Below are 23,520 nucleotides of genomic sequence, written 5' to 3'. Positions count from 1 at the left end.
TTGCGGTGTATGCAAACTAAGGTTAAGTGATGCCTCAAGTAATTGTGAAATATCAAGAGGCATCAAAGGGGGGAATGTGGTGGAATCTCTGTAAAAATAAATTTAGTAGGCCGAGATTACCACGTGGCATGTGTACGTGCATATGCTGACGTATCGATCAGTTGGTTGCACGAGGCAAGATACGATCAGTAGTGTACGGAGCATGTGCAAGAATACAGGATGTAGTATTCCCCTCCTCCATTGTGCTGGACAAGCCATGCGGTCAAACAGGAAGTTAATTCTTATTTGTATTGATTGGTCAAGAGAATGTGCGGGTGGAGCTTAATATGGGAGGAGTTATGTGCCTATATAAGGAGCCTGCACTATTGTCCGGGGCTCAGAACTTGCTGTATTTTGGTGACATTAGTCCCTCTGAGTCCCGATCGGTGATCCAATAAAGAATCTCTTCCTTCCTGAAGAAACCTGTGTCCATCTCTCTGTGCTTGGCTTCCGTCAGTTTCTCCGGTATCACTAGTGGTTGTCTTACTGACAGCCACTAGAGGTGCTTCCTCCTCCAGAATCAAGGTAAGCTCAGTCTTGGATAGCAGCATTTCAATGGAGGAGTGCAGCGTTTGGACGCATATTTTCATCCTTGAAGCATATAAATGCTACATGCTGTCTATATAATGCTCTCCATGTGCAGCCCCAGAGCATGGACTGATCATACAGTGTGTGAAGCATGTGAATGCTATATATAATGATCTTCCTGTGCAGCCCCAGAGCATGGACTAATCATGCAGTGTGTGAAGCATGTGAATGCTATATATAATGCTCTCCATGTGCAGCCCCAGAGCATGGACTGATCATGCAGTTTGTGAAGCATGTGAATGCTATATATAATGCTCTCCATGTGCAGCCCCAGAGCATGGACTGATCACACAGTGTGTGAAGCATGTGAATGCTATATATAATGCTCTCCATGTGCAGCCCCTGAGCATGGACTGATCATACAGTGTGTGAAGCATGTGAATGCTATATATAATGCTCTCCATGTGCAGCCCCAGAGCATGGACTAATCATATTATTCTGAGTTCAGTATCTCACTCTCCATCAGGAGAAGCTGCAAAGCATCACTTACAGAGTGTCAATCACAGTGGGAGGGCGGGGCCGGCTTACAAGCCCCGCCCCTTACCAGTCTTTTTGAGCTAAGTTCTGCCAACTAACCACGCCCCTTACTAGACAGCATGTAGAGAAACCAGTCTTCTAGCCCCTCCCCCTACCGTGCACGAACAACATTCCTTGGCCCCGCCCCCTCACTTCCTCCACATGAGAGGCGGCTGCCGGGAAGAGGAAGCAGGAGCCGCTGTGTTTCCTTTCAGTCTGTCAGGTAACAGCAGCTCACGGTCTGCCCCGGCTCCACGTGGACAGCGGGCCGTGTCCTCACAGCCATCCCTGGAGCACACTGCCAGCCTGGCACCTGCACTCTGCATGGCACAGCCAGCTCTGGGGCACACTGCCAGCCTGACACCTGCACTCTGCATGGCACAGCCAGCTCTGGGTTACACTGCCAGCCTGGCACCTGCACTCTGCATGGCACAGCCATCCCTGGGGCACACTGCCAGCCTGGCACCTGCACTCTGCATGGCACAGCCAGCTCTGGGGCACACTGCCAGCCTGGCACCTGCACTCTGCATGGCACAGCCAGCTCTGGGTTACACTGCCAGCCTGGCACCTGCACTCTGCATGGCACAGCCATCCCTGGGGCACACTGCCAGCCTGGCACCTGCACTCTGCTCATAGCACAGCCATCACTGGAGCACACTGCCAGCCTTGCACCTGCACGCTGCATGGCACAGCCATCCCTGAGGCGCACTGCCAGCCTGGCACCTGCACTCTGCATGGCACAGCCAGCTCTGGGTTACACTGCCAGCCTGGCACCTGCTCTCTGCTCATAGCACAGCCATCACTGGAGCACACTGCCAGCCTGGCACCTGCACGCTGCATGGCACAGCCATCCCTGGGGCGCATTGCCAGCCTGGCACCTGCACTCTGCATGGCACAGCCAGCTCTGGGGCACACTGCCAGCCTGGCACCTGCACTATGCATGGCACAGCCAGCTCTGGGTTACACTGCCAGTCAGACTGTATGGCTAGCCTGCACTCTACACATGGCACAGCCTGTCTGGGTTACCCTGCCAGTCAGTCTGTATGGCTAGCCTGCACTCTACATGGCACTGCCAGCTCTGGGGCACACTGCCTGTCAGACTGTATGGCTAGCCTGCACCCTACATGGCACTGCCAGCTCTGGGGCACACTGCCGGTCAGACTGTATGGCTAGCCTGCACTCTTCATGGCACAGCCAGCTCTGGGGCACACTGCCGGTCAGACTGTATGGCTAGCCTGCACTCTTCATGGCACAGCCAGCTCTGGGGCACACTGCCAGTCAGACTGTATGGCTAGCATGCACTCTACACATGGCACAGCCAGCTCTGGAGCACACTGCCAGTCAGACTGTATGGCTAGCCTGCACTCTACATGGCACAGTCAGCTCTGGAGCACACTGCCTGTCAGACTGTATGGCTAGCATGCACTCTACACATGGCACAGCCAGCTCTGGAGCACACTGCCAGTCAGACTGTATGGCTAGCCTGCACTCTACATGGCACAGCCAGCTCTGGGTTACACTGCCAGTCAGACGGGCTAGCCTGCACTCTACACATGGCACAACCAGCTCTGGAGCACACTGCCAGTCAGACTGTATGGCTAGCCTGCACTATACATTGTACAGTGAGCCTTTTGTGAGCTAGTATCTGGGCTCCCTGTCTAGTGAGCAAGCGATATAAAGCTTAAACTGGCCCTGGCCTACTTCTACAATGTATATATTGTGTATAAAGTGATATCAACACTGCTGTGATATGCCTGATGGTGCAGTACTACGTATATCAGTTATCTCCATTACTTGTGCTCATCTATTTCTGTTACATATTTAATATTTTCTACCTCTCTGCTCCAATTAATGAGAAAATTATATGGAAAATTACTTATCTCCTCTAAAATAAAGTGTCCCCCCGTATTCCCTAACACCGGTTGTCTTATCTCTGTCAGTGTTAAATTCAAATGATAAAGATATTTTTAATTTTTATATATAATATTCCACAGTGTTAATACACCCACAATAAGAACCAATAATACACAAGCTTAACGCATCAATTTGAAGGTATCACTTGCACACACTCTCCAGAACTCTAAGATTCTATTATTTTGCAATGATACACACGTCACTATTATGGATCTTTTATATTACCAGAGTTTTGGGGTTCAGGTCAGTGTTCCTTTAATTTTTCTACAGCCCCTGGCATGTATTTGCAGCTGCTGAAATAAAGCCCACTAATCTCTGGCAGACTGCGCATGTATGTCCTGGCACTGACGTGAGTTTATGGACTGTATAGTGTGTGGTGGCAGTCAAACTATGCATGCTGTAGTGGTTATGGCAGTACCGGGAGTGAGTCCCTTGGCACATTTCCATGGTAGAGAATAAAAAGTTTTTGAGCATTTTGACATTTACTTGGGTGACTATGGTCCTACTGGTCTTCTGTGATATCACTAAAGTGGATCTTGCCATTCCCTTTAGTAATATTAATTTTGTCCATCATTAATTTGCGGATATTATCAGCTGACATTCTTGGCCAATAAATAATGTTCAAATAATGATAAAATTAATATTATTAAAACAGAATTGGAAACTCTACTTTAGTGACATCATTTAAAATATGAAGGAGTAGGGGGACTCAAGAGACCCAGGTAAGTGTCAAACTATTTAAAATGGTTTGACTACTTACGGTGGGATGGTCCCAGAAGATTCCTGGCTTCATAACAACTAAAGTGCGCTGCAGTGTTTATGGTGCTCGTAGCTCCCCTTTTAGGGAATTCTTATATTTTAATATTTTTTTTTTGCAGGTTAGTCTTACTCAACACTTTTAAAATGGTACTGAAGAAGAAGAAAGAGATTAAAGTTGATGTATTGGTCCTGGATGATGCCAAACTTCAAAGACTGAAATGTAAGTGTTTTTATTTTATATGTAAAACCGAGTGAGTGTCTATTCTGAATTCTAAGGGAAATTAAATAGTTCTAATGTCATACATTCGGACTGATCTCAGCCGTTGCAGCCCTAAACGTCCTTGCAAACACCACTAAATAAAAGTCTCCTAAATCGGAGAGAATTGAGCAGTGAGACTGCAGGGGCATGGCATCTATACACCAGAACTGTTTCATTAAAGTGAACCTGCACTGTACATTTACACTTTGCCCAAATCGTCCCCAAATACATTGAATACATCATATATCATAGAGATACATGACATATTAATGTAATATATTTATATTTACTCACCAGACCTTGCTCCAGAGCCACCATTTGATCATGTAATACCCCTTTCAAGTCCTCCATTTCACCTGCAGTCTTATTTAATTTGCCCTGCTTAGCAACATTTCCCCAAGAAGGGTTAACCTCCTCAATGACACCGACATACTGGCCTCGTTGTCAGCATAGGTTTTTCTCCTGAACTATTTTCCTCAAAACTGCTAGCACTGTGTATAGCCAAAATCCTGCACTCTTTTGAAAGAGCGTAAATACAAAAGAGCAAAGGTTTTTTATTTGGTGAGTTTTTCTTTAATACTCATATCTATTGTATTCAACCTTTCCAACGTCCATTTCACTGCAGTGTAATAACATTCAATGCATACAATACAATTTCACTTTCCTTATCATATCAGGTTTTATGGATGGAGAGGGGCAGAGCGTGCCATCTTTGCTGCTTCACTGTGTACAGCTACAAGATGGAGTCCAGCAGATCCATGCAATTAAAAAGGTACACCTTTGGCACCCATTGAGCTTGGAACGCCACCTGCAATACAACTTCAGCTGTCTAATGTATACATTCCCACTCTGTATCAACGGTTCACCTTAAAAACACTGCCTTTTCAAATGTAATGTTCTACTGAAAAAAACAATAAAAAACAGATACTGGAAAAAAAACCCCAAAAAACTGCCTTAGAAAGTTTGACATGAAAAAGTCACTCTTAGTGTTATGTCCTTGCATTAAGATGACACTGCCGCCAATGTTTAGTTGTTTGCAATGTGAAAACGAAAACGTTCGGGGGCAATAAATATAGCCTCAAAAGTCAGAGTTCACATAACGTACTTATTAGACACGAGAGTCCTGACATGTCGGTTTTCTACTCACCTCAAGCATGGAGATGAACAAGGATGCTGGGTCTATAACAAGAGGGATAAATCAGTGTTAAATCGTGTGCAGAAGTAAAAAGGATTTTTCTTAGATAAACTTACGAAACAAAATTAATAAAAAAAAATGTACACAGAGAGGGGGAACTAAGAAGTTTGTGTTTCGTGCTAAGGCACTTCCTTATGGCATGAATAGGCATGAAATTAATAACCGTTTTTCTCATAGCGCCCCCTCTGTGCACTTTATTATTAATTTTGTTGTGTACGTTTATCTAATAAATATCACTTCTATTTTTACACAAGATTGAGCTGGATTTTCTGTTGTGCCATGGACTTGTGGATCTTGCTTTGTTTTCAATGTGCCCTGGGAAATAGGTTTATGGTAAGTTACAGTTAGACCACAGTAAGGATTAAAGGGACGCTATAGGCTCCCCCAGACCACTTTGTCTCATTGAAGTGTTCCGGGTGTAATGTCCCTGTCACACTTAGTCCTGCAATGTAAATCATTGCAGTTTTAGAGGAGCTGCAATAATTACATTTCAGGAATAAGAGTGCCTCTTGTGGCTGTCAATCAGATAGGCACTAGAAGAACTAACTGGTGGCTAGGCGACTTTTGGTCGCTTGACGCTGGACATCCTCACACTGCATGAGGACATACAGCGTCCGTTAAATCCCTATAGGAAAGAATTGAAGCAATGCTTTCCTATGGGGAGGGCCTAATGCTCTTGTGGCATTTGCTGCAAGTGCATTTGCCTCCCTATCCCCCACACCTCTCATTGGGCGACATCGGTGGAGGCATGCCGACTCGGCGTCAAGGGATATCGGCGCGTGAATCGGGTAAGTGTCACAAGTTTCGCAGCACCGGCGAGAGGTGGGGAATGGGGGACCAGAGGGAACTATAGTGTAAGGAATACAGATTATTATTCCTTACACTATAAAATCCCTTTAATGAAAACTCTGCATGGCTCTAACTCATTAAGACTCTAGAATCCAGTAACAATAAGTCCCCGATAACTCAAAAGATATATTAAAATTTGCCTAATGTTAGTGTTCTAAACATTTCTATCCTTTTGAAGGCAGAATATTTACCAGAGATATTATCAATGTTTTGCCAAGCCACGGCAGTTTCCCTCATGTAATTGAATCTGTCATTCAGGTTTTTTGATGATCACATAATTGCTTTAATGAGCAGGTATATGGGGATCAGAATTACACATTTTGTAGGGCTTTTTTCAAAGAATGTGATAAAATGGAAATTATCGATCACTGATATCCATTTGACAGTTGTGAATTTTGTATTAAGTAGGAAAAGTTCATAATCCATTTACAAGAAGCTATTTTTTATGTTAGATCATTCCTCTCTTGGGAGATATCCGCGAAAGCCTTGTGGACAATGATATGCTGCGTTCCTGCCTCCATGTCATAGCCGAAATGTACTTTTCTGTGGCTTCCAAGAATCCTTTGAAGAAAGCCTTGACAAGGTAGGGATGGTTTATGTATTACACAGTATGGTTTCGTTTGGAGGAAGCTCTGTTGTGAATAATGCGTAGATCGTCAAATTATCATGGGGATGCGGTTCTAGAATACCCTGAGAGCTGCTCATTTGTTTCCCGTATGTGTCACAGCCAGAGAAACACTACAAATATGAACTTAATTTTGTTTTTTGTTTTATAGAACAAAATATCTGGGCTGGAAACATACATGGTTATCGGTTAGTGTAAATTGCTAGAAATTCAAAGGGAATTTTAGGGCAAAAGTAGACAATTTGTAAACTTTTTTTTCCATGTGTTCTTTATGTCCAGTTAGCTTATTTTTGGTCTAAAATGTATAAATTGTTTTGAATTCCCTGTAATTCACATTTTGGTGAATACCTTTTGATCAGGAATTGTTAGACATTGACCAGGGAATTGCAGAAGTATTTCCATAATAGTCTAATTTGAAATACAGCTGAGTTGGGGATTATTTCACTTTGACTTTTATTTGCAATATTATAATAATATTTGCAATTCTCCCATCATAGTTCCCCATACAACTCTCACATCCCTATTTCTTGATTCCACTTTAGTTCCTTTCATCTCTTTCTTATAATTCTTATTATCCTCTTCTGTCTAAAAAGCTATCTTTTTACCCCCACCCTTTCTCTCTAGTTATGTTTGACCATTCCCCCATAGCTCTGTCCCTCCACCCTCCCCCCCCATCTTTCACAGCTGATCGCTCTTCTCATATTTCCAAGATTGGTAAATTATTACATAATAGCTGTATTCTTCCTTCCGCACCTCCAGATAACAAATACAACCATTATGTCATGTACACCGTTTGACATGTTCCCCTCCTCCACATCCCCATCCTCCATAACAGCCTTAATTCTGAAAATGATACAAAATCTGTATTTTAAACTTCTGAACTGCTTAAACTGAGCCATTCTGAGACATATAATTTTCATATTTTTGTTTATTATTCCAGCTCGTTAAACGGCCTCTCAGATCAGTGTAAGGTTGACGCAGCTTGCGCCTTTAATAGTCGTATGAAGGAAGACCTAGACACCAAAGACTCAGAAAGTTATAGGAAAGTTGTGGATAACTTGGCCTCCTGCATGGAGAACTTCAGTCTTGGTAATGTTTGGGGTCACTTCAGATACACTTAGTGTTGGCACGGAATTTTATCCTTATCTTTCTGTTACTGTTACTAATTGAAGTTCATTGTCATTTAAAAGGAAATAAATATATTTATGTATGTGTGTATATGTATCTGTGTGTGTGTGTATTATTTAGATAGTGCCCGCAAATTCTGTAGCGCTATACAATGTATATTTATATATATTGCAAATCCATACAGTGTGCAGATTCTGCAGTGAGTCCTCACTAAACCAGAATGTGACTCAGCCAGCCACAATGCTGACATAACTTCCAGTTTTTTCCTGAGCTTATCACTTAAGCAGTGTTGATTATAAAACCCACCTTAAATAACTATAGCCTAACCTACCTATGCTATATAAAGTGTGGGAGCTTTGTGTCCATTTAATGATTTTAAATGTTTTTTGTTTCCATTTGGAGCAGAGGAGATTGAAGGTCTTCAGCTGGTTCCATGTTAGTGAGGGAGAAAGCTGTCTCTGCGTGATATGGTAACAGAGGTGGCTTTCTCAGATCTTCTTGTACAGCGGAGTCCTGTATTCAGACTGTGTGCTGGGATGATGTGAGATCATCTTCTATCACTTTCTATTGATGTTGTCGGTCAAGGTGCCCTTAGGAGAGAAATAGACAGGGCAATTTGTCTCCTATAGCTATTATAATGGAGAGTTAACCCTTCACTCATCCTGACACTAACAGGGAACATCTGCAGACCTCCAAACCTCCAATCCGTCTCCCTACATTGTTATCATCAGTAGGCGAATGTAGAATGATTGATTTATAAGGAGCAGTGTTCTTTCTTTAATGTTCTGTGATTTCTAGATACAGACAAGATTTGAAAGTTTACTTGCAGACTGTCAAAGGATTATTGTGTCAGTCTGCAAAGCCCAGGGACACTATAAGTAAAGAATTAGAGTGCGGGTATCATTATTCTGCTTCTTTACTTTTGTCATAATCATTTCCCCATCACTGAAAGAATGATACATTATGTGAAACTCCGGTGTCATAAATTAATTTCCATTGTATGTTCTTATTTCAGGAGACTCCTGCGTTACAGGTCTGACTTTGGAAAGTAAGTAATATATTACTAGTCTAACTGCTTGGTAGCCTCAATGCACAGACCTCACATTTGATGAGATAGGATTAATGGGCTTTATATCTCAGGAGAATGGAGTTTATGGTCTGATAATATGGTTTTCATTTCAGTTGAGCTCCTAGGAAAAGAATAGGTACATAAAAGTTGTAGACCCAGCTTAACAAATGCACTGTATTGTCAAAGATATCAGTATTTTACTCAAACCATCTAGATTCATAAAACATAAACAATTTTTCAAGTAATTCAGAATCCCCAGGTATTGCTGGGCTACTGCAGTTGTAGTCTTAATCACTTCATATGTTTCATGATAAACCTATTATTTTACTTATTTATTTTTTTAATTACACCAGTAATCGTACAGCGATTCTTTGCTTAATTAAAGTATATTGTGCACTTAGTTGCCATGGGCAAATTGTTTTATGAGCAACGTACATCCAAGTTTGAAGGAATATTCCATGATGGCTTTAAAAACATTTTTTTAAATGTGTTCTGTAGATAATGTAATCTTAGCCAATGATGCTCATTTACCTGTCTGGAGTGCAGGTGTTCATCTTGCCATAACTATGGCTTTATGGGCATAACGAGATTTTTATGGAGTTTTAGTCGTACCCAAAAAAAGATTGTTAAAGCACTGGATGCATTTCGCACCCCTCCTGGTGCTTTCTCAACATCTTTTTATTTTTAAACATGTGTGGGTGCCTGCAGACTGCTCCCCCAGTGCAGCAATGATGGCAAAAATGATACATAAACATTCCAGTTTTATGTATTTTTCCCCCCATCATCACCATACAATTAAATGTTAATAGTTGATTTACTTAAAGTGAACCTGTCGCTAAGGGTTTTTAGTATTCATGCCACTTTATTTACCTCCATCATGGAGCTGAGCACCTCCATCTGGGCTCCCTGACAGTCATTATTATTATTATTAGCTCTGTCTTTATCACCTGGCAGTCAGCATGAACAGAGCATAGATGAAACAAAAGAAGCCGAAACAATATTTATTTTTCTCCTTCTCCAATGCCATTTGTGCCCTGACTGTGCCTTGATTGTGATGCCATTTACTAAATCTTTAACTTAGTTAAATAATAACTTCAATCATCACGTGAAAAATAAATAGCTGTCATGATTTTTTTTTCCTAATAAAACCCTGCCACCGTGTGGTCATACTTCTAAATGCATCCTGAAGTTTAGATGTTTTCATTTTTTAGAGTTTTCTCCTGTTGAAGAATGTCCAGGGAGTAGATGTTATTACTTTCCCTATTTCTTGCAAATACATTTTATTCCGTGGAGGGGAGCTCATCTGAATGTTCTTGGTAATCTCACTTGTCAAGGTCACGTTTAATTACTGAATCTAACGTTTGTTTACATTTTCAGTTCTTCAGTTCCTGGCAAAAGTTTTGCATACATTCCAAAGTCAGAACAAGTAAGTACAAACGTGGTGTTTTGCTAAACACCGTATCCAGACTATTCTTAATACTGGCAGAATGCAGTCAAAATGTGTATATTGCATTTTTATTAAACATGCTCTCTTTATGGATGAAAGCCATGGGTCCTAGTCACTGTTATAGGCTTCTAACATTTGTGGACGAGAGCTGTAGCCATGAAACCATTATCTTCTCGTAATGTTTCTCACGCTTTGGGTTTCTTGTAAATGTAGCTTTAAATATCAACTGAGCTGGAATAATTCTGCAGGATTGGATACTTTGGCCTAAAACTTGATTTCCATTGTCTGTACTACACATATTTTTTATTTATGGTTTCATCCTGAAATAACACTTATGCAAATATCTTTTTTATTTTTTTATTTTTTTTTAACCCCCCTCAAAACTTAGCACTTGGGTGATGTTGTATCATGAAAACCAATGTTTATAATCTATATGGAGATAGTACATCAAATAAAGACAAAACTATTTTGGATATTGATTGATGTTCGACGGCAAAAGTAAAATAGACACATAAACATAAAAAACTGTTTTGGTTTTTAAGTAGTTTATTTTTTCTTTTCTTTTTTTTAAGTGCTGTAAAAATGCACATGTACTCTGTTTACAGATACTTTTTTTTTAATTCTTTATTTTTGTTGTGCATTGTATAACAATCGGCTTGTTCAGCCACAATAGCAGTCACAAGCAGTCATAACTCGGCATATGAGTATACATCACATTTACATCACATTTCTCTTACAGTTTTGTAAGAGAAACTAGAACACATTAATTGAACATTTATGGCATAAAGGTGTCGGCACATTTTTATATATTACGTGAGAAACCGGCTATTCTAAAAGATAAAACAGGCTAATAACATGATAAAGTCTGTAACCCTACTGAGTACTGATCAGTTTCGTTTGTCTAGTGCGCGGGCCATAGTAGGGTCATCAGTCTTGTCATGTTAAACGTGTCATGGTTCCAATATTTATATTACTTACTAAGCTTGCGGAACTAGACTCATGAATGAAATAAAAGTCTGCAGATACAGACATAAGCAGGCGTTTGGTTTACTGTGCTAAGTCTGATACGCTATCACATTAAATTTGTATGTGCTTGTGTGTAGTTGAGCGGCGGCCTAGAGACTCAGTATAAACACGCAATGGAGCTAGGCGTGCATAGCCTAAGGCATAACATACAGTGTACAATGGAACCTCTGTGGCAGGTATGCCCACAGGTCACATCCCCAAAACACACACTCAAATCATAAAACTATATACAAAGTACAAAATTAAATGCTATCTGGAAACAGTAAATAGGAGAAAAGGAAAGAGAAAAGCGAAAAACAAGGCAGTAATGTGAGTAGCCAGTGAGGCTTGACTGTCCCCTTCTGAAACGCTCAGGTTGTGGCTACAGTCTGCGCAGTGCGGGTGGGTCTACCTGGAACAAAGGGTTCGGAGGTAGCCGGATTCCACTTGTGTGGCTTGTGGATCGTGTGATGTCGCCGCATGGCGTCCGCCGGAAGGCTAAGGGTGGAGAGGTGGGCCTCAGCCTCTTGTAAGTCCGCTATGAGGTATGTGGCATCTCCATGGAGCACTTGAAGTTTACAGGGTGAGCGCCATCTGTATTTGACGTCGCGCTCGCGGAGCAGGTGAAAGGCCTAAGAGTAGAGCGCCAGGCCATAGTCCCTCTCGATAAGTCCAAGTAAATTGATAATGTCATGTCCTCAAAGATGATCGGCGCGATGTTTCTAATTGCGGCCAGTACTGCTTCTTTGTCCTGTCACTTCTGGAATTTGACTATTAAGTCTCTGGTTGCTGCTGATGGGGCCGTTGGTGGTTTAGGGATCCTAAATATGCCTTCGAGGCCTACTCCTTTGGCCTGCTTTGGTGGCAGTATTGTGCTCACCAGGCGCCTCACGAGGTGGGGAAGTTCAGCTTCTGGAATTGATTCAGCGATGCCCCTGACCTTGAGGTTCTGGGCACGTCGTGAGTCCTCCATTGTTGCCATGGCCTGTTCCACCTTCATATGCTTTCATTCCAGCCTACTGCTGTTGGCTCTGCCCCTAATCTGCCTGCTTGGCTGACATTATCAGAAGTGATGTTCTGAGCCAATCACAATGATTTGCCAATCTGCATCTCCTCATAGAAATACATTGAGTTAATGCATCTCTATGAGGAAAGTTCAGTGTCTGCATGCAAAGGGCGGAGGCACTAATGGCACTGCAGCACTGCCCCAGATAACATCTATAGTAGCCATCTGAGGAGTGGGTAATGGAGGTGTTCCTGGCCTGTAATGTAAACACTGAATTTTCTCTGAAAAGACAGTGTTTACTGCAAAAAGCCTGAAGGTAATAATTCTACTCAACAGAACAAATACAATAAGCTGTAGTTGTTCTGGTGACTATAGTGTCCCTTTAACATCCTGCGTGATGATGTTGACAATGCTATTTATTAGGTCTGTTACCTAAACTGTAGTGGCCATTATTTCTTAACAGATTATTTGACTAATCACTTCAGTACCTAATACCGCAGTTTTAGTGAAGTATCCCATTCTGCAAGAAAATGAGTGTGTGTACTAATTACTTCTCTCTGGCACAGATTTCTATAAAACAGGATTTCGTATCTAGATAAATATTAGAACACTGTAACATATCTTCAAATACTGGCAGACCCTTTTCACGTATCTTATGTTCTGTTTTCATCACATTAACTGCAGCAGGGACTGAAGAGGTTTAACTCTTTGAGCCATAGATGTTAGGCACCTTTCTAGTTCTCAAAGGATTTAAAAGACACCTGTGAACTCAAAACTATTTTTTAATATAATGATCCTTTCATCAAGTTTTGAAAATAAATCTATTTTTCAAGGTGTACATATATGGATTCTGTCATATACTAAAGGTAAGGATGAGGTTTTTTTTTTTTTTTTAAATTACATACTTTAATTTAAAAAAAACTCTATTTTCTTTTAAAACTTAGTGAAAGGATTATTTTATTACAAATAGTTTTATGGTGAATGGTGTCCTTTAGAGAACTGGGCAAAGCAAAGTATTCCACGTGCATGTTCTGTACACCATGTCAAGAATCTACACAGTACCTGATATAGAACCCAGAGCATAGTGGAAATGAATCAAAGTCTTGTGTTTGCGTTATATTATACTACGCTCTGATTCTATTCTGTGTCCTGTATATTAGTGAATGTGTTTTTCCCCTCTCTCCTCCAGTTGAGTCTTGCTGACTGTGTTATTTTATGCTGGCAGTTTTAATAATGCCAATTGTTTCTCACCAGGAAAGTGCTTGGAAATGGCCTCGCTCAGACCCAGTTGATGCACGACTTGTTAACGGCCGTGAAAGTTTCCATGGTTCTGCTGCAGAGGGTTCAGGAATCCGTCCAGATGGATGAACATTCTCCTCTCTGGAACACAATGTGTGACCTGCTGTCTCGCTTTGCCAGTATGATCATGGATGGTAAATGCCCATTATTCATCCTGGAATTTTTTTTTATTTTTTTATTCTTGTTAATGGCCATACTCCTGAGAAATGATTTACCAGTTCAGGGAAGGAACTTTCATGCATATTCGTACATAGGATGGGCCCATTACTTTTTCACTAGAGGCTTTCCCCGGCATCAGACAATCTATAAATAATTGATTTATTTAGAAAATATTTTAACAGGAAGGATACGTTGCGATTTATCTTATTTTCTTTTTTCTTTTTTTTTTTTTATTCTTTATTTTTGTAGTGCAAAAAATTACATCAAACTCACAATGCCACAATAGCTAATGCAAGCATTTCAAAATAGACAACTGTATGGCATTTGATACAGCTGCACATTTTTACATTATAAAAACATGCTAGATCTACGTAGGAATATATGGTAAGGTGGCAAGGCATAGGTTAACATGCTTCAGGTACACAAGTTGACAGATATTTCCCATCTCAAAATATATCTACAGGCGGGTGCATGCACTTCAATCTATCTCCCAATGCCGAAATACACCTAGCCAGCAGTGCCACTGGGCTGAGATTATTGCTCAAAAATTAACAAAATGCCACCTGTTCCGTGTTAAATAAAGAATAAGTCAGGCCAAGAAAGGCTAGCAAGGCAACTTATCCGTTTTAGGAAATTAAATAACGTGAATATGAGTATTCAGTGTGCTGACATAACACTGGATGCAAATAGCATAAAAGAGACATGTGGGCTGAAAACACAGTAGTAGTTTGTTACTAGGTGAACATGTTGCCCAAAGCCATGAGATTACACAATCCTCCCTTTATGTTAGAGTATTTAAAATAAACAGTGGTCGCTAATTATGCTTAAACAGGAATAGGCTATACATGGCATGGACGTTATGCAACACCAAGTACACTACACTAGTAACAAAAAGGAGAAAAACATAGGTAATATATTTCATCTCCAGGCTCTAATATAGCCAGCTTCTTCGAACCGCGGATCAGGAGGCTCTGAGAGTCCCAATATCTTTCAGCGTCGATTGCTTCAGAAAGAGTTGGTCTCCGGCGAGATTGCTGCTGTGCTGCATGGTGGTTGTTTGAGGTCTTGACAAGCCGCCATCTTAGGTGAGTATTGCATATGTCGACCAGGGAGGCGCGTGTTGCGGGCAGAGGGTCCGGTGGTTCGTTTTGCCCTTTGGTAAGGTCAGCGGCTTGGTTCTAATTTGCCGGAGCGTTTGGTTAGGTGCTCTGCGCCACCGCCATCTTTGCTTGTGGGACCTGGGTATTTAGCGCCCTTTAATCGGCCCTTCAGTCGGCTCGGTTTCCCAGTGGGGACCGGGATGACCCCCCCCCCCCCAGCCCAGAGTGGTGGTGGGGGGGGGGAGGGAACAGGGCCGGCGAGCCCCCATCCTTCTAGCGTGTGGCAGTGTGGTGGGGAGACAGGGCAGCGGCCGTCCACCCCGCTCCTCCCAGGGTAGGCCGCAGCCCCCGAAGTTTCGTGCTTCCCATGAGGGGTCCGAAACTCCCGATCTCGGGGATCCGCCACCTCTCCCACAGCTGTGTGGGTATCGTCAGGCTCCGTTCAGGTGAGATTATCTGCTTATTGTGGCTTAAAGGCCCGGTTCCTCCGGAGCCTCTCCGCCATGCGACCGATCAGCATGGCGGTCCGGCCCCGCCCCCCGATTTATCTTATTTTCAAGTATGTCCTGGGCCCACTAACACAGAATCGTTACAATAGGGAAAAATATAATATTCAAAATGCAAATAATATTAATACACAACATTTTATTATTTAAAAAGTGCCAACAAATTCTGCAGCGCTGTACATATTCATTTAACACAGAACAGGTAAGAAATATAGTCACCCATGATTACAGGTGCATTCTGTTTTGAGATATGTAGGGAGGGATCTCTTAAACAATTTTAGGCTGGGGGAAGATTTGAAAGTGTCCAGGAGGTTATTCCACAATTGCGGTGCTCTGAGGATCGAGCCGCTTTGTTTTTGTATTGAGGTAGACTAAAGAAAGTGCTGCTACTGGATCGGAGGTTTTAGGAGGTGGGAACAGCCGGGGGAGCATTCTACACAGATAGGGTGTGAGCTTTCCAGAAAAGTTTTGAAATGGGGCTATATATTTAGCCTTGGCAAGTAACAATTTGAGTGTGCCCTGGACTCTCCAGGCTTGCAGTTGTAACTTTTAAAGCCTGCTATTGGCATAGGACTTTCTATGTAGAAAGTATTATGATAGCTGCTTGATTTGAGCAAAAAATTAAAATTGAGTTGTGAGTATATAAGAAATTAGGTACAGTTTGTTCATGATCTCTGTTGAGATTTTGCATTTAATGAACTGGGATGCAGAGAAATATATTAAATAAAATGAGACCGTCTCCTGCTTGCGTACATAGTGAGGAACATACATAAAACATGATGCAGCAATTTGTTTTGAAAGATATATTTTGGAAATGGTGTGTAATAGATGTATTTCTCTTACCCAGATGACCTGTTGCAAAATGTCCAAAGCACCTCTGGACTGGCATTCATTCTGTACCTAAAGATCATGTTTAAGAATAGTGAAAAGCTGCCCCCACTGGTAAGTAGAGTTCCTGTGTGTTCTGCTTGAACTGCCCCAGGGCCTGAAACCTTCATTTATGTCTCCCCTGTGCCTGCTGTTTCCTGAGCAGTGGCACTCCTTGATCTTGCCCAGACCTTCTATTTAAGTGGCCTTATGTGTCCATGAATTCAGAATATAGGAGAGGTGCACCCTAGATGTTAGGTGCCTTAAATGTAGGTAGATTTGAGTTTCATGTGTAGCTTTAGCACACGGTCTTCACTCGCAGGTCAGAGTGCTTGGAGATTAACAATAAGGTGACCATAAGCTGCTGCCTAAGGCTCAGGAGTTAGATAGGTGCACTGGTACCAAGAATTTGATTGGTCTCATTAACCATACCTATGTGAGAAGTGAAGGGGTGACCCCAAACTGGTCGGCTTTAAAAGCTTGTTGGAAACTCACTGCAGCCAAATTGTAACTGGGATTCTGTTGGATGGATTGAGGTGGAATTATTGGTACCGGGGACCCTGCTGAGTCTGAGCTCCTTATTTGTCCAACATTTTTTTTACAGCATACCTGAGCCTCGAACCAAATTATTGAGATAAATTGTATCAAACACTATTCTAACATGACCTCTTACACTATTTTCTTCAAATAACAGTTAACAAAATATCTACAGGTAATAGGCTTGTGAAAATCCTTTTCCTTCAGACTAGCAAATAGTCAGAAATATAAAACTTGCTTCGGGAAGTATTTGTGCTGTGATATGCAAAAAGACAGTAAACCGCGTATATGTAAGCTACACATTCCTTCTTAATGTTTGGTTGGGCCTTATATCCTATACTGTCAGGTCTGTAGATCCCTAAACAATATTTCAAGTTTAGTCCAAAGAAACTGAAGGGGAAAAAAGTTCAAGAAGTAATATTAACCTTTTAAGGGATACTATAGGCACCAACACAACTTTATCTTAATGAAGTGGTTTTGGTGTACAGATCATGCCTCTGCAGTCTCTCTCCTTAATTCTCTGCTATTTAGGTGTTAAATCACTTTTGAACTCCAGAGGCAGGATCTATACACCAAACTGCTTCAGTAAGCAAACATTGTTTTGATGCCTGTAGCATTCCTTAAAACGTACTATTCCTTTGTCAATTTTCTACAATGCCTTGCTTAATGATTAAACCGTATTCGCTTACACATATGTCTGGTAACAGGGTTATGTCGTATTTATAGATTAACTGAAGCGTCCTAAAACGCAAACCTGCTTGCTGGTGATATTGTCACCCTGAAGCCGTGATGTTCCCAATGTGCCTCTTTTGGCAAATTTGAAAATAAAAGTTAAAAAGAAAGTCTTTGTGAGATTCGTGACTTCTCTGTGGTGATAATGCTCATCGTGTTTGTTTATACCAAATAGAAAGCTGTACAAAGGAAAGAGAGAGTTTTTTTCCTAAACAGAAAAGGACCATTTTGAGCATTCTCAGAATGTGATAATACTGTAACTCTTTCTTTGTCTGCGAGTAAACCTCAAACAGAGACCATTGTCAATACAGTTTGGTTTTAGCTCTGTGCAAACATTTGACCTTTTGCTGATTCTCTGTTTGTGCAGCAGTGTTAATGTGTCTTTTTGTCCTGCTAGGTCAGTGGCTTGATCCTGCGTTCTTTGGATCCTGCTCTTGTGCCAACCTGGCTTTTGGACTCCTGCGGAAGTCTCTGTGAAGACCTGTCTGACACAGCTGTGCTTTTCTTATGCCAGGGCTCACTCGCCATGCTAAACTGGAAGGATGGCAGCATCGGGCACAGCGGGGAGAAACTGCTGCTCGATCTTCTGACTGTTTTACTCTCCCTCAGTTCGTGGTAACAAATGGGATCCGATTTCTGATGCCTTCTGGATAAAATATATTTCAATTAGAATTATGTAGTTCACTAAAGTTTAAAAAAGATTTAGGATACAGACAGCGTCTGTTGCTCACTCTTACTGCAGTGCAAGATGCTCGTTTGCATATGAAATCAGGTCTTTGCGAGATGTAAAGGTTTTTTTTTTCTTTTGGCAATCTTTATTTTCCGCAATATTCATTTACCGAAATTGACAACAAAAAAAAAAATGCATATTTTCCACATTTTATGGGTTTAGGTCTGGAATGAAGTACTTCTCCCCATTCATAAATTGTCTGGTTACTAATGTTTGGTACTTAGAAACTGAGACTGTCTTTTGGTGGGTCAGAATGATCTCCCTAATCCAAATCTCTGTCCCCTATTGTTCTTTCAATGGCCTTAGGAATTTTCCACCAGCTTTCAAACTGTCAGAATACAGCTATTCTGGACAGTGACCAGAAATTGTCAACTTCTTGCCTTCTCTAAAATTCACAATATTCTTGGGCAAAAAATGGTGTGCTGGATGAAATTCACATATTTTTCAGAAATTCTCTTCGGAAAAGGATATACATTTTGGAAGCATAACGTTTTAGTAACGTTTAGTGGTGTATTAAAGCTCATCTTTTGTTGAAAAACCATTGAAGGCACCCAGACCACTTCTTCTCAGTGGCCCTTAAGTTACACATCTAGTGGCTGTCTTCCCAACTACTAGAAAAGCCTACCCTGTGAGAACCGAGCCAAACTCCGTTCTCAATCAAATGCCGCTCCAGATGTGCCGCACATGTACATTTGCCTTCAAATGATTGAGATGATCAGAATTGATGATCTCAGCCATAGAGGCGGGGTGTCTGCAGAAAGAGCACCGTTTCGATGGCGAAAAAGTAAACGTAAGCAGTGAACAGGTCGCTATAGCGTTCGGAATACATTTTTGTATTCCTAACGCTGTAGTGTTCCTTTAAGTAAAACCGCTTACACTATAACTTTTTTTTTTTAGTTCTTTAAAGTCCACCTTTACTGTGCCAACTACTGCAGACATGTGATACTCCTATTAACTAATTAATAGGGTAGGGTGGATTTGATTTAAATCACCAGTCTGTAAGACTCAATTTAAATTATGATTTGTAAACATAAAAACATTTTTTTTCCTGGTTGTTAATATTCAATATTTGCAGCCAGTTGAAGATTTCATATTTATAATAATAATTTCTCAGAACTGATTTTATGTACCATTAGCAATAGATAATGATGACCTTATTGCAAGGCATACTATTTTATTTTTAATAGGTTAATAACGCATATTTGCAGAACAATTTTTAAATTAAAGGGACATTCCACTGCCCAAATACTAAAAAAAAAAAGTTATGCATTTTTAATTTGGGCGTATATCTAAAAACAGATTGCAAAAGCTGCATATGTCTTGTTTACTGGCTTTGAAAGCCCTCTTCTTGCCCAACCCAGACTTCTTTTGTGGCTGTCCAATCACAGACTTCTCAATGCAGCTCAATGAGAAGTCTTGGATTAATGGTATTGGAGAGCTTTTAAAAAAAAAAAAAAAAAAAAATGTAAATATTGCATGAATATACAAACTCATGCTACATAACTAATCCGTAATGCATGCTGAATAATCTTTTGGTCTATAGCAGGGGTTCTCAACCCAATCCTCAAGGAACCCCGAACTGTCCAGGATTTAGGGATTACCCTGCTGTGTCTAATATGTTTTTAGGGGAAGGGAAAAAAAACTTGACACGACAGGGTAATCCCTAAATCATGGACTGGCAGGGGGTCCTTGAGGACTGGGTTGAGAACCCCTGGTCAATAGGGTTTCTATAGATAGATTTATTTTTTTCCTCCAAAAGCATTTTACTAAAAGAAAAAACAGATTTCAATCAAATTTTATATATTTATTAATAATAATAATTTTTTTATCCAACTGAACTGTAACCTACATTATTACATCAAACATGTCTGATTGCCTGGAATGACCCTTTAAACGTGCTTTTATTTGTTAATGCTTTCCAGGATGGTAGTGTGACTATCTATAGAATTCTTGAGGCAGATTCCCAGGCACCAAGCTCCACCCTCGCCCATTGTGCCCTGTTTCAGTTTAATGGAGAGATGTTTACATTGTTATGACTATTATAATTGAGTGGTATGCATTTTAGAAAGCCTTGCAAGTTGTTTTAACACATTTTCTCTTCTTTTGAAGCCTGAAAGAGTCCAGCGCCGCCATGTTTCTGTCTCGGAGTTTAGCCCTGTGGACTACAACTGCTCTGGAAATCCTTAAGTCATGTTCTGCAAGCCTGAGAGACAGCCTAAATGGTAACTCTGTTGCTTTAGGTAGGGTTCTGGAATACGTGTACATACACTGGGAACATCCTCTTGATGCGGTACGCCATCAGACCAAACTCATTTTCAAAAACCTCCTTCAAATCCATCGAGTGGCTCTGTCTATTTCAGAAGATGCTGTGGACCCATTTCTTTCAGAATTGACTCACAAATTATTGGATTTAGAGTGGCACTCCAAAGGGAAATACACGTCTCTTGCATGTCTTGTAGAGTGCGTAGGAGCAGAACAGATTTTATCAGTAGATCCAACAATTCCAGCTCAAATCCTGGATGTTATGGGAGACCAGTCTTTTGCCCCCTATGCCAGTAATCTCTTGGAAGCAATGTTTGTGAACCACAGAAACCAGCTTATGGCAAGAACTGGACAAAGCTGTTGGATAGACCAGTGGCACAATACGTGGATCACCCCACTTCTCTTACGGCTATGTGAAGGAGATGTAAACCAAACCACTTATATCATTGATTACTATTTGCCGAAATTGCTCAAAGGCAGCCAGAAGAGTCTCACTTACATGATTGAGATTCTGCAGTCATCTGCTGCAACAAATGTAGGTAAGGGAACATGCAATTATACGTGGAAAAATCCCACATTCTTATTCCATTTCTCTCTCTTTTATTCATATATATTTTTTTAAAGATTTAACATGATATGCTCTGAGGGGATTTTTATCCAAAGAATTGTGCTTTTTATTATCCCGTTAACAAATCTTCCTTTTCTTTGCTGATGAATTTTGTAGGGTCTGGTAGTAACCGTGGGGCTCTTGGCGCCCTTATGGCTTGTTTAAGGACAGCAAGGGCTCATGGGCACGTCAGATTTACTGAAAACTATGTGTGGAATGGCAAAGTCTCCGTAGCCTTAATTCAACAAGGCCTTGTCCATAAGCATGATCAGGTAAGACCCGATAAAGTTTTATAAATATAATGTTAATTTTAGAAGACTTATTGAACTTTGTAAAAAGACAAAACCACAAAAAAAAATCTTTAAAAAAAAATGAACATTTATGCAGTTTTATTGGTGGGGAATGTTCTGGCCTGGCCCATGAGATAGTTCTGTATATTCAACTCCAGCTGCAGTGTCACGCGTTCAATGGAATGAGTACCATAGAGTTTGGTAATAACATAGACATGTTTGCTACTGCTGGTCGACGTTGGTATTATTTTTATAAGTTTAATGACCCCTCTTAGTGGACAGAGACTTGTTTCCCTAGCCATGCGATTAGAAATAGCTGCGTTTCATCTGATGCTGTATCGTTGTTTTCTGATTCATCTTCCAGGCACCTGCAGTGAGTTTTGCTTTTTGCTAAATAATAATTAGAGATTAAATGCCGGGATATGTGCTCACCTAGTGAATCGCATTTGTTGATATATTATGACAAAACACGGAAAGGTGCAGACAGTGTTTTGCTTCTTCAGCGGAACATTCTGTAAGATGATTATCTGTGCTTTGATGACACTTGTAATGATTTTTTTTTTTCTTTCAAAGAGACTCAGATGCTAAACATTTTTTTAAAACTTTTGTATTCAATAGGTTAAAAAATTATTTTAAATAGACTCTGGGTAAAGAGTACATAGCTTTTGATACCTGCTGCTTTATGCAGGTCATTGTTTAACATGCAGACTACGGTAATTGCTGGCCTGTAGCGAGTGACTTTTTCTACGAAATCTGCAGAAGGTCCTTAACTAGATTTGTTGTAATGACTTCATAATAAATGAGGTGCATTCACTGCACCCGTAGTGAAAACTGAATTGCCTGAAATGCCTCTGAGACCAGCCATTGTATTGAATGGCAGAGAGTGAATCAGAACAGATATACACCTATGTGTGCCGCAAGATGTTTATTTATTTTGGGTCCTTTAAAGAGTTAAATAAAAAGTTTAATGTCACTCTGAGGCATTTTTTCCGTTTTTCTTTTAAAATAGTCATTAGATGGCACTAATTTGCCAGACATGGCATACATCTTTCTTTGGGCGTTCAGAATAATGAAGTGTTTGGAAAAGCTGCCAAGAATTGCATATTGGCAAAGGAGCCTGTGGTTGCCCTTCTGATCAGCAGATTGATGGTGCAGCATTGGCGAGTTCTGCGTTCCTGGTTCCAATATGCCATCTGTGTCTCAGGAGCTGACTGGAGGATGCATTATTATCGTTATTATTAGATGTTTGCTTGTAAGCAATCTGCACAGTTATGTTAAAAAGGAAAACTAATATTTCCAGCATACATTAACAAAACATTTCCCTAAAAAAAAAAAGAGTAACCAGCTTTGGTATGAACACATTGGCATGATTGGGTTTAAGCTGCAGTTTAGAGCTTTGGTGCTGATTTCTGCGATTTTTTTTGTTTTTTTTGTTTTGTAAGCATGATTTATTTAGATTTTTCCAGGGGTGGATCAAACTCTTACTTTGCTGCTTACATACTTTCCATCCAGAGAGAGCGCTATTGTACCCTATTTTGTGCCAGAATGCTTGACCTTCTCTCCAGTCAAATGTTACATTCTAGAATGTATATATGGTCTCTGAAAGGGGACAAAACACACAAATAACTTTTTTTTTTTTTTTGCATAACCCAGATTGTACAGTCAGGCATACATTTAGGGGTCAATACCCAATGGATATTGTCATATAAACGGCCTAATTTAAAGTTGAATTGTTTATCATTCTTTCACCTCAGTAAGTGCTATTGAAGTTTTGCACTGGAGAGTAGTATAATATGCACTTGGCTATCACAGCTCTTTTATTTTCACAGCCACGTTTTCATCCTATGATGCCCCAGGAGTGACAATTTGCCAGGATAACCACTCATAGAATGTAAATTAAAATACAAAAACCTTTTAGGAAGTTGAAGGAAAAAAAACAACTTGCACAACCTGTTGCTAAATTTTGTTAAAGAAACGCTCTAAACACTGTAAATACTTCAGCTCGCTGTAGTGCTTATTCTGTTCAAAGTGC

The 23,520-nt window shown here is 40.7% G+C and overlaps 1 protein-coding gene across 1 annotated transcript in view; it reads left to right on the top strand.

Annotated features, from left to right (window-relative positions):
• Positions 1-1,289: 1,289 nt before the first annotated feature.
• The window catches only part of THADA (THADA armadillo repeat containing), a 519,919-nt gene continuing 497,688 nt past the window's right edge, over positions 1,290-23,520 (top strand). Inside the window, exons 1-12 of the mRNA XM_063443899.1 lie at positions 1,290-1,366; positions 3,936-4,036; positions 4,753-4,847; positions 6,572-6,702; positions 7,685-7,833; positions 8,888-8,920; positions 10,319-10,367; positions 13,654-13,832; positions 16,311-16,405; positions 17,997-18,214; positions 20,439-21,130; positions 21,316-21,470. Of these exons, the coding sequence (XP_063299969.1) occupies positions 3,961-4,036; positions 4,753-4,847; positions 6,572-6,702; positions 7,685-7,833; positions 8,888-8,920; positions 10,319-10,367; positions 13,654-13,832; positions 16,311-16,405; positions 17,997-18,214; positions 20,439-21,130; positions 21,316-21,470 (1,872 nt within the window). The 5' untranslated portion in view covers positions 1,290-1,366; positions 3,936-3,960. The remainder of the gene's footprint in view (positions 1,367-3,935; positions 4,037-4,752; positions 4,848-6,571; positions 6,703-7,684; positions 7,834-8,887; positions 8,921-10,318; positions 10,368-13,653; positions 13,833-16,310; positions 16,406-17,996; positions 18,215-20,438; positions 21,131-21,315; positions 21,471-23,520) is intronic.

The sequence above is a fragment of the Pelobates fuscus genome, chromosome 2 (genome assembly GCF_036172605.1).
Source record: "Pelobates fuscus isolate aPelFus1 chromosome 2, aPelFus1.pri, whole genome shotgun sequence".
Lineage (NCBI taxonomy): Eukaryota > Metazoa > Chordata > Amphibia > Anura > Pelobatidae > Pelobates > Pelobates fuscus.
This window is presented reverse-complemented; position numbering and strand designations above follow the sequence as displayed.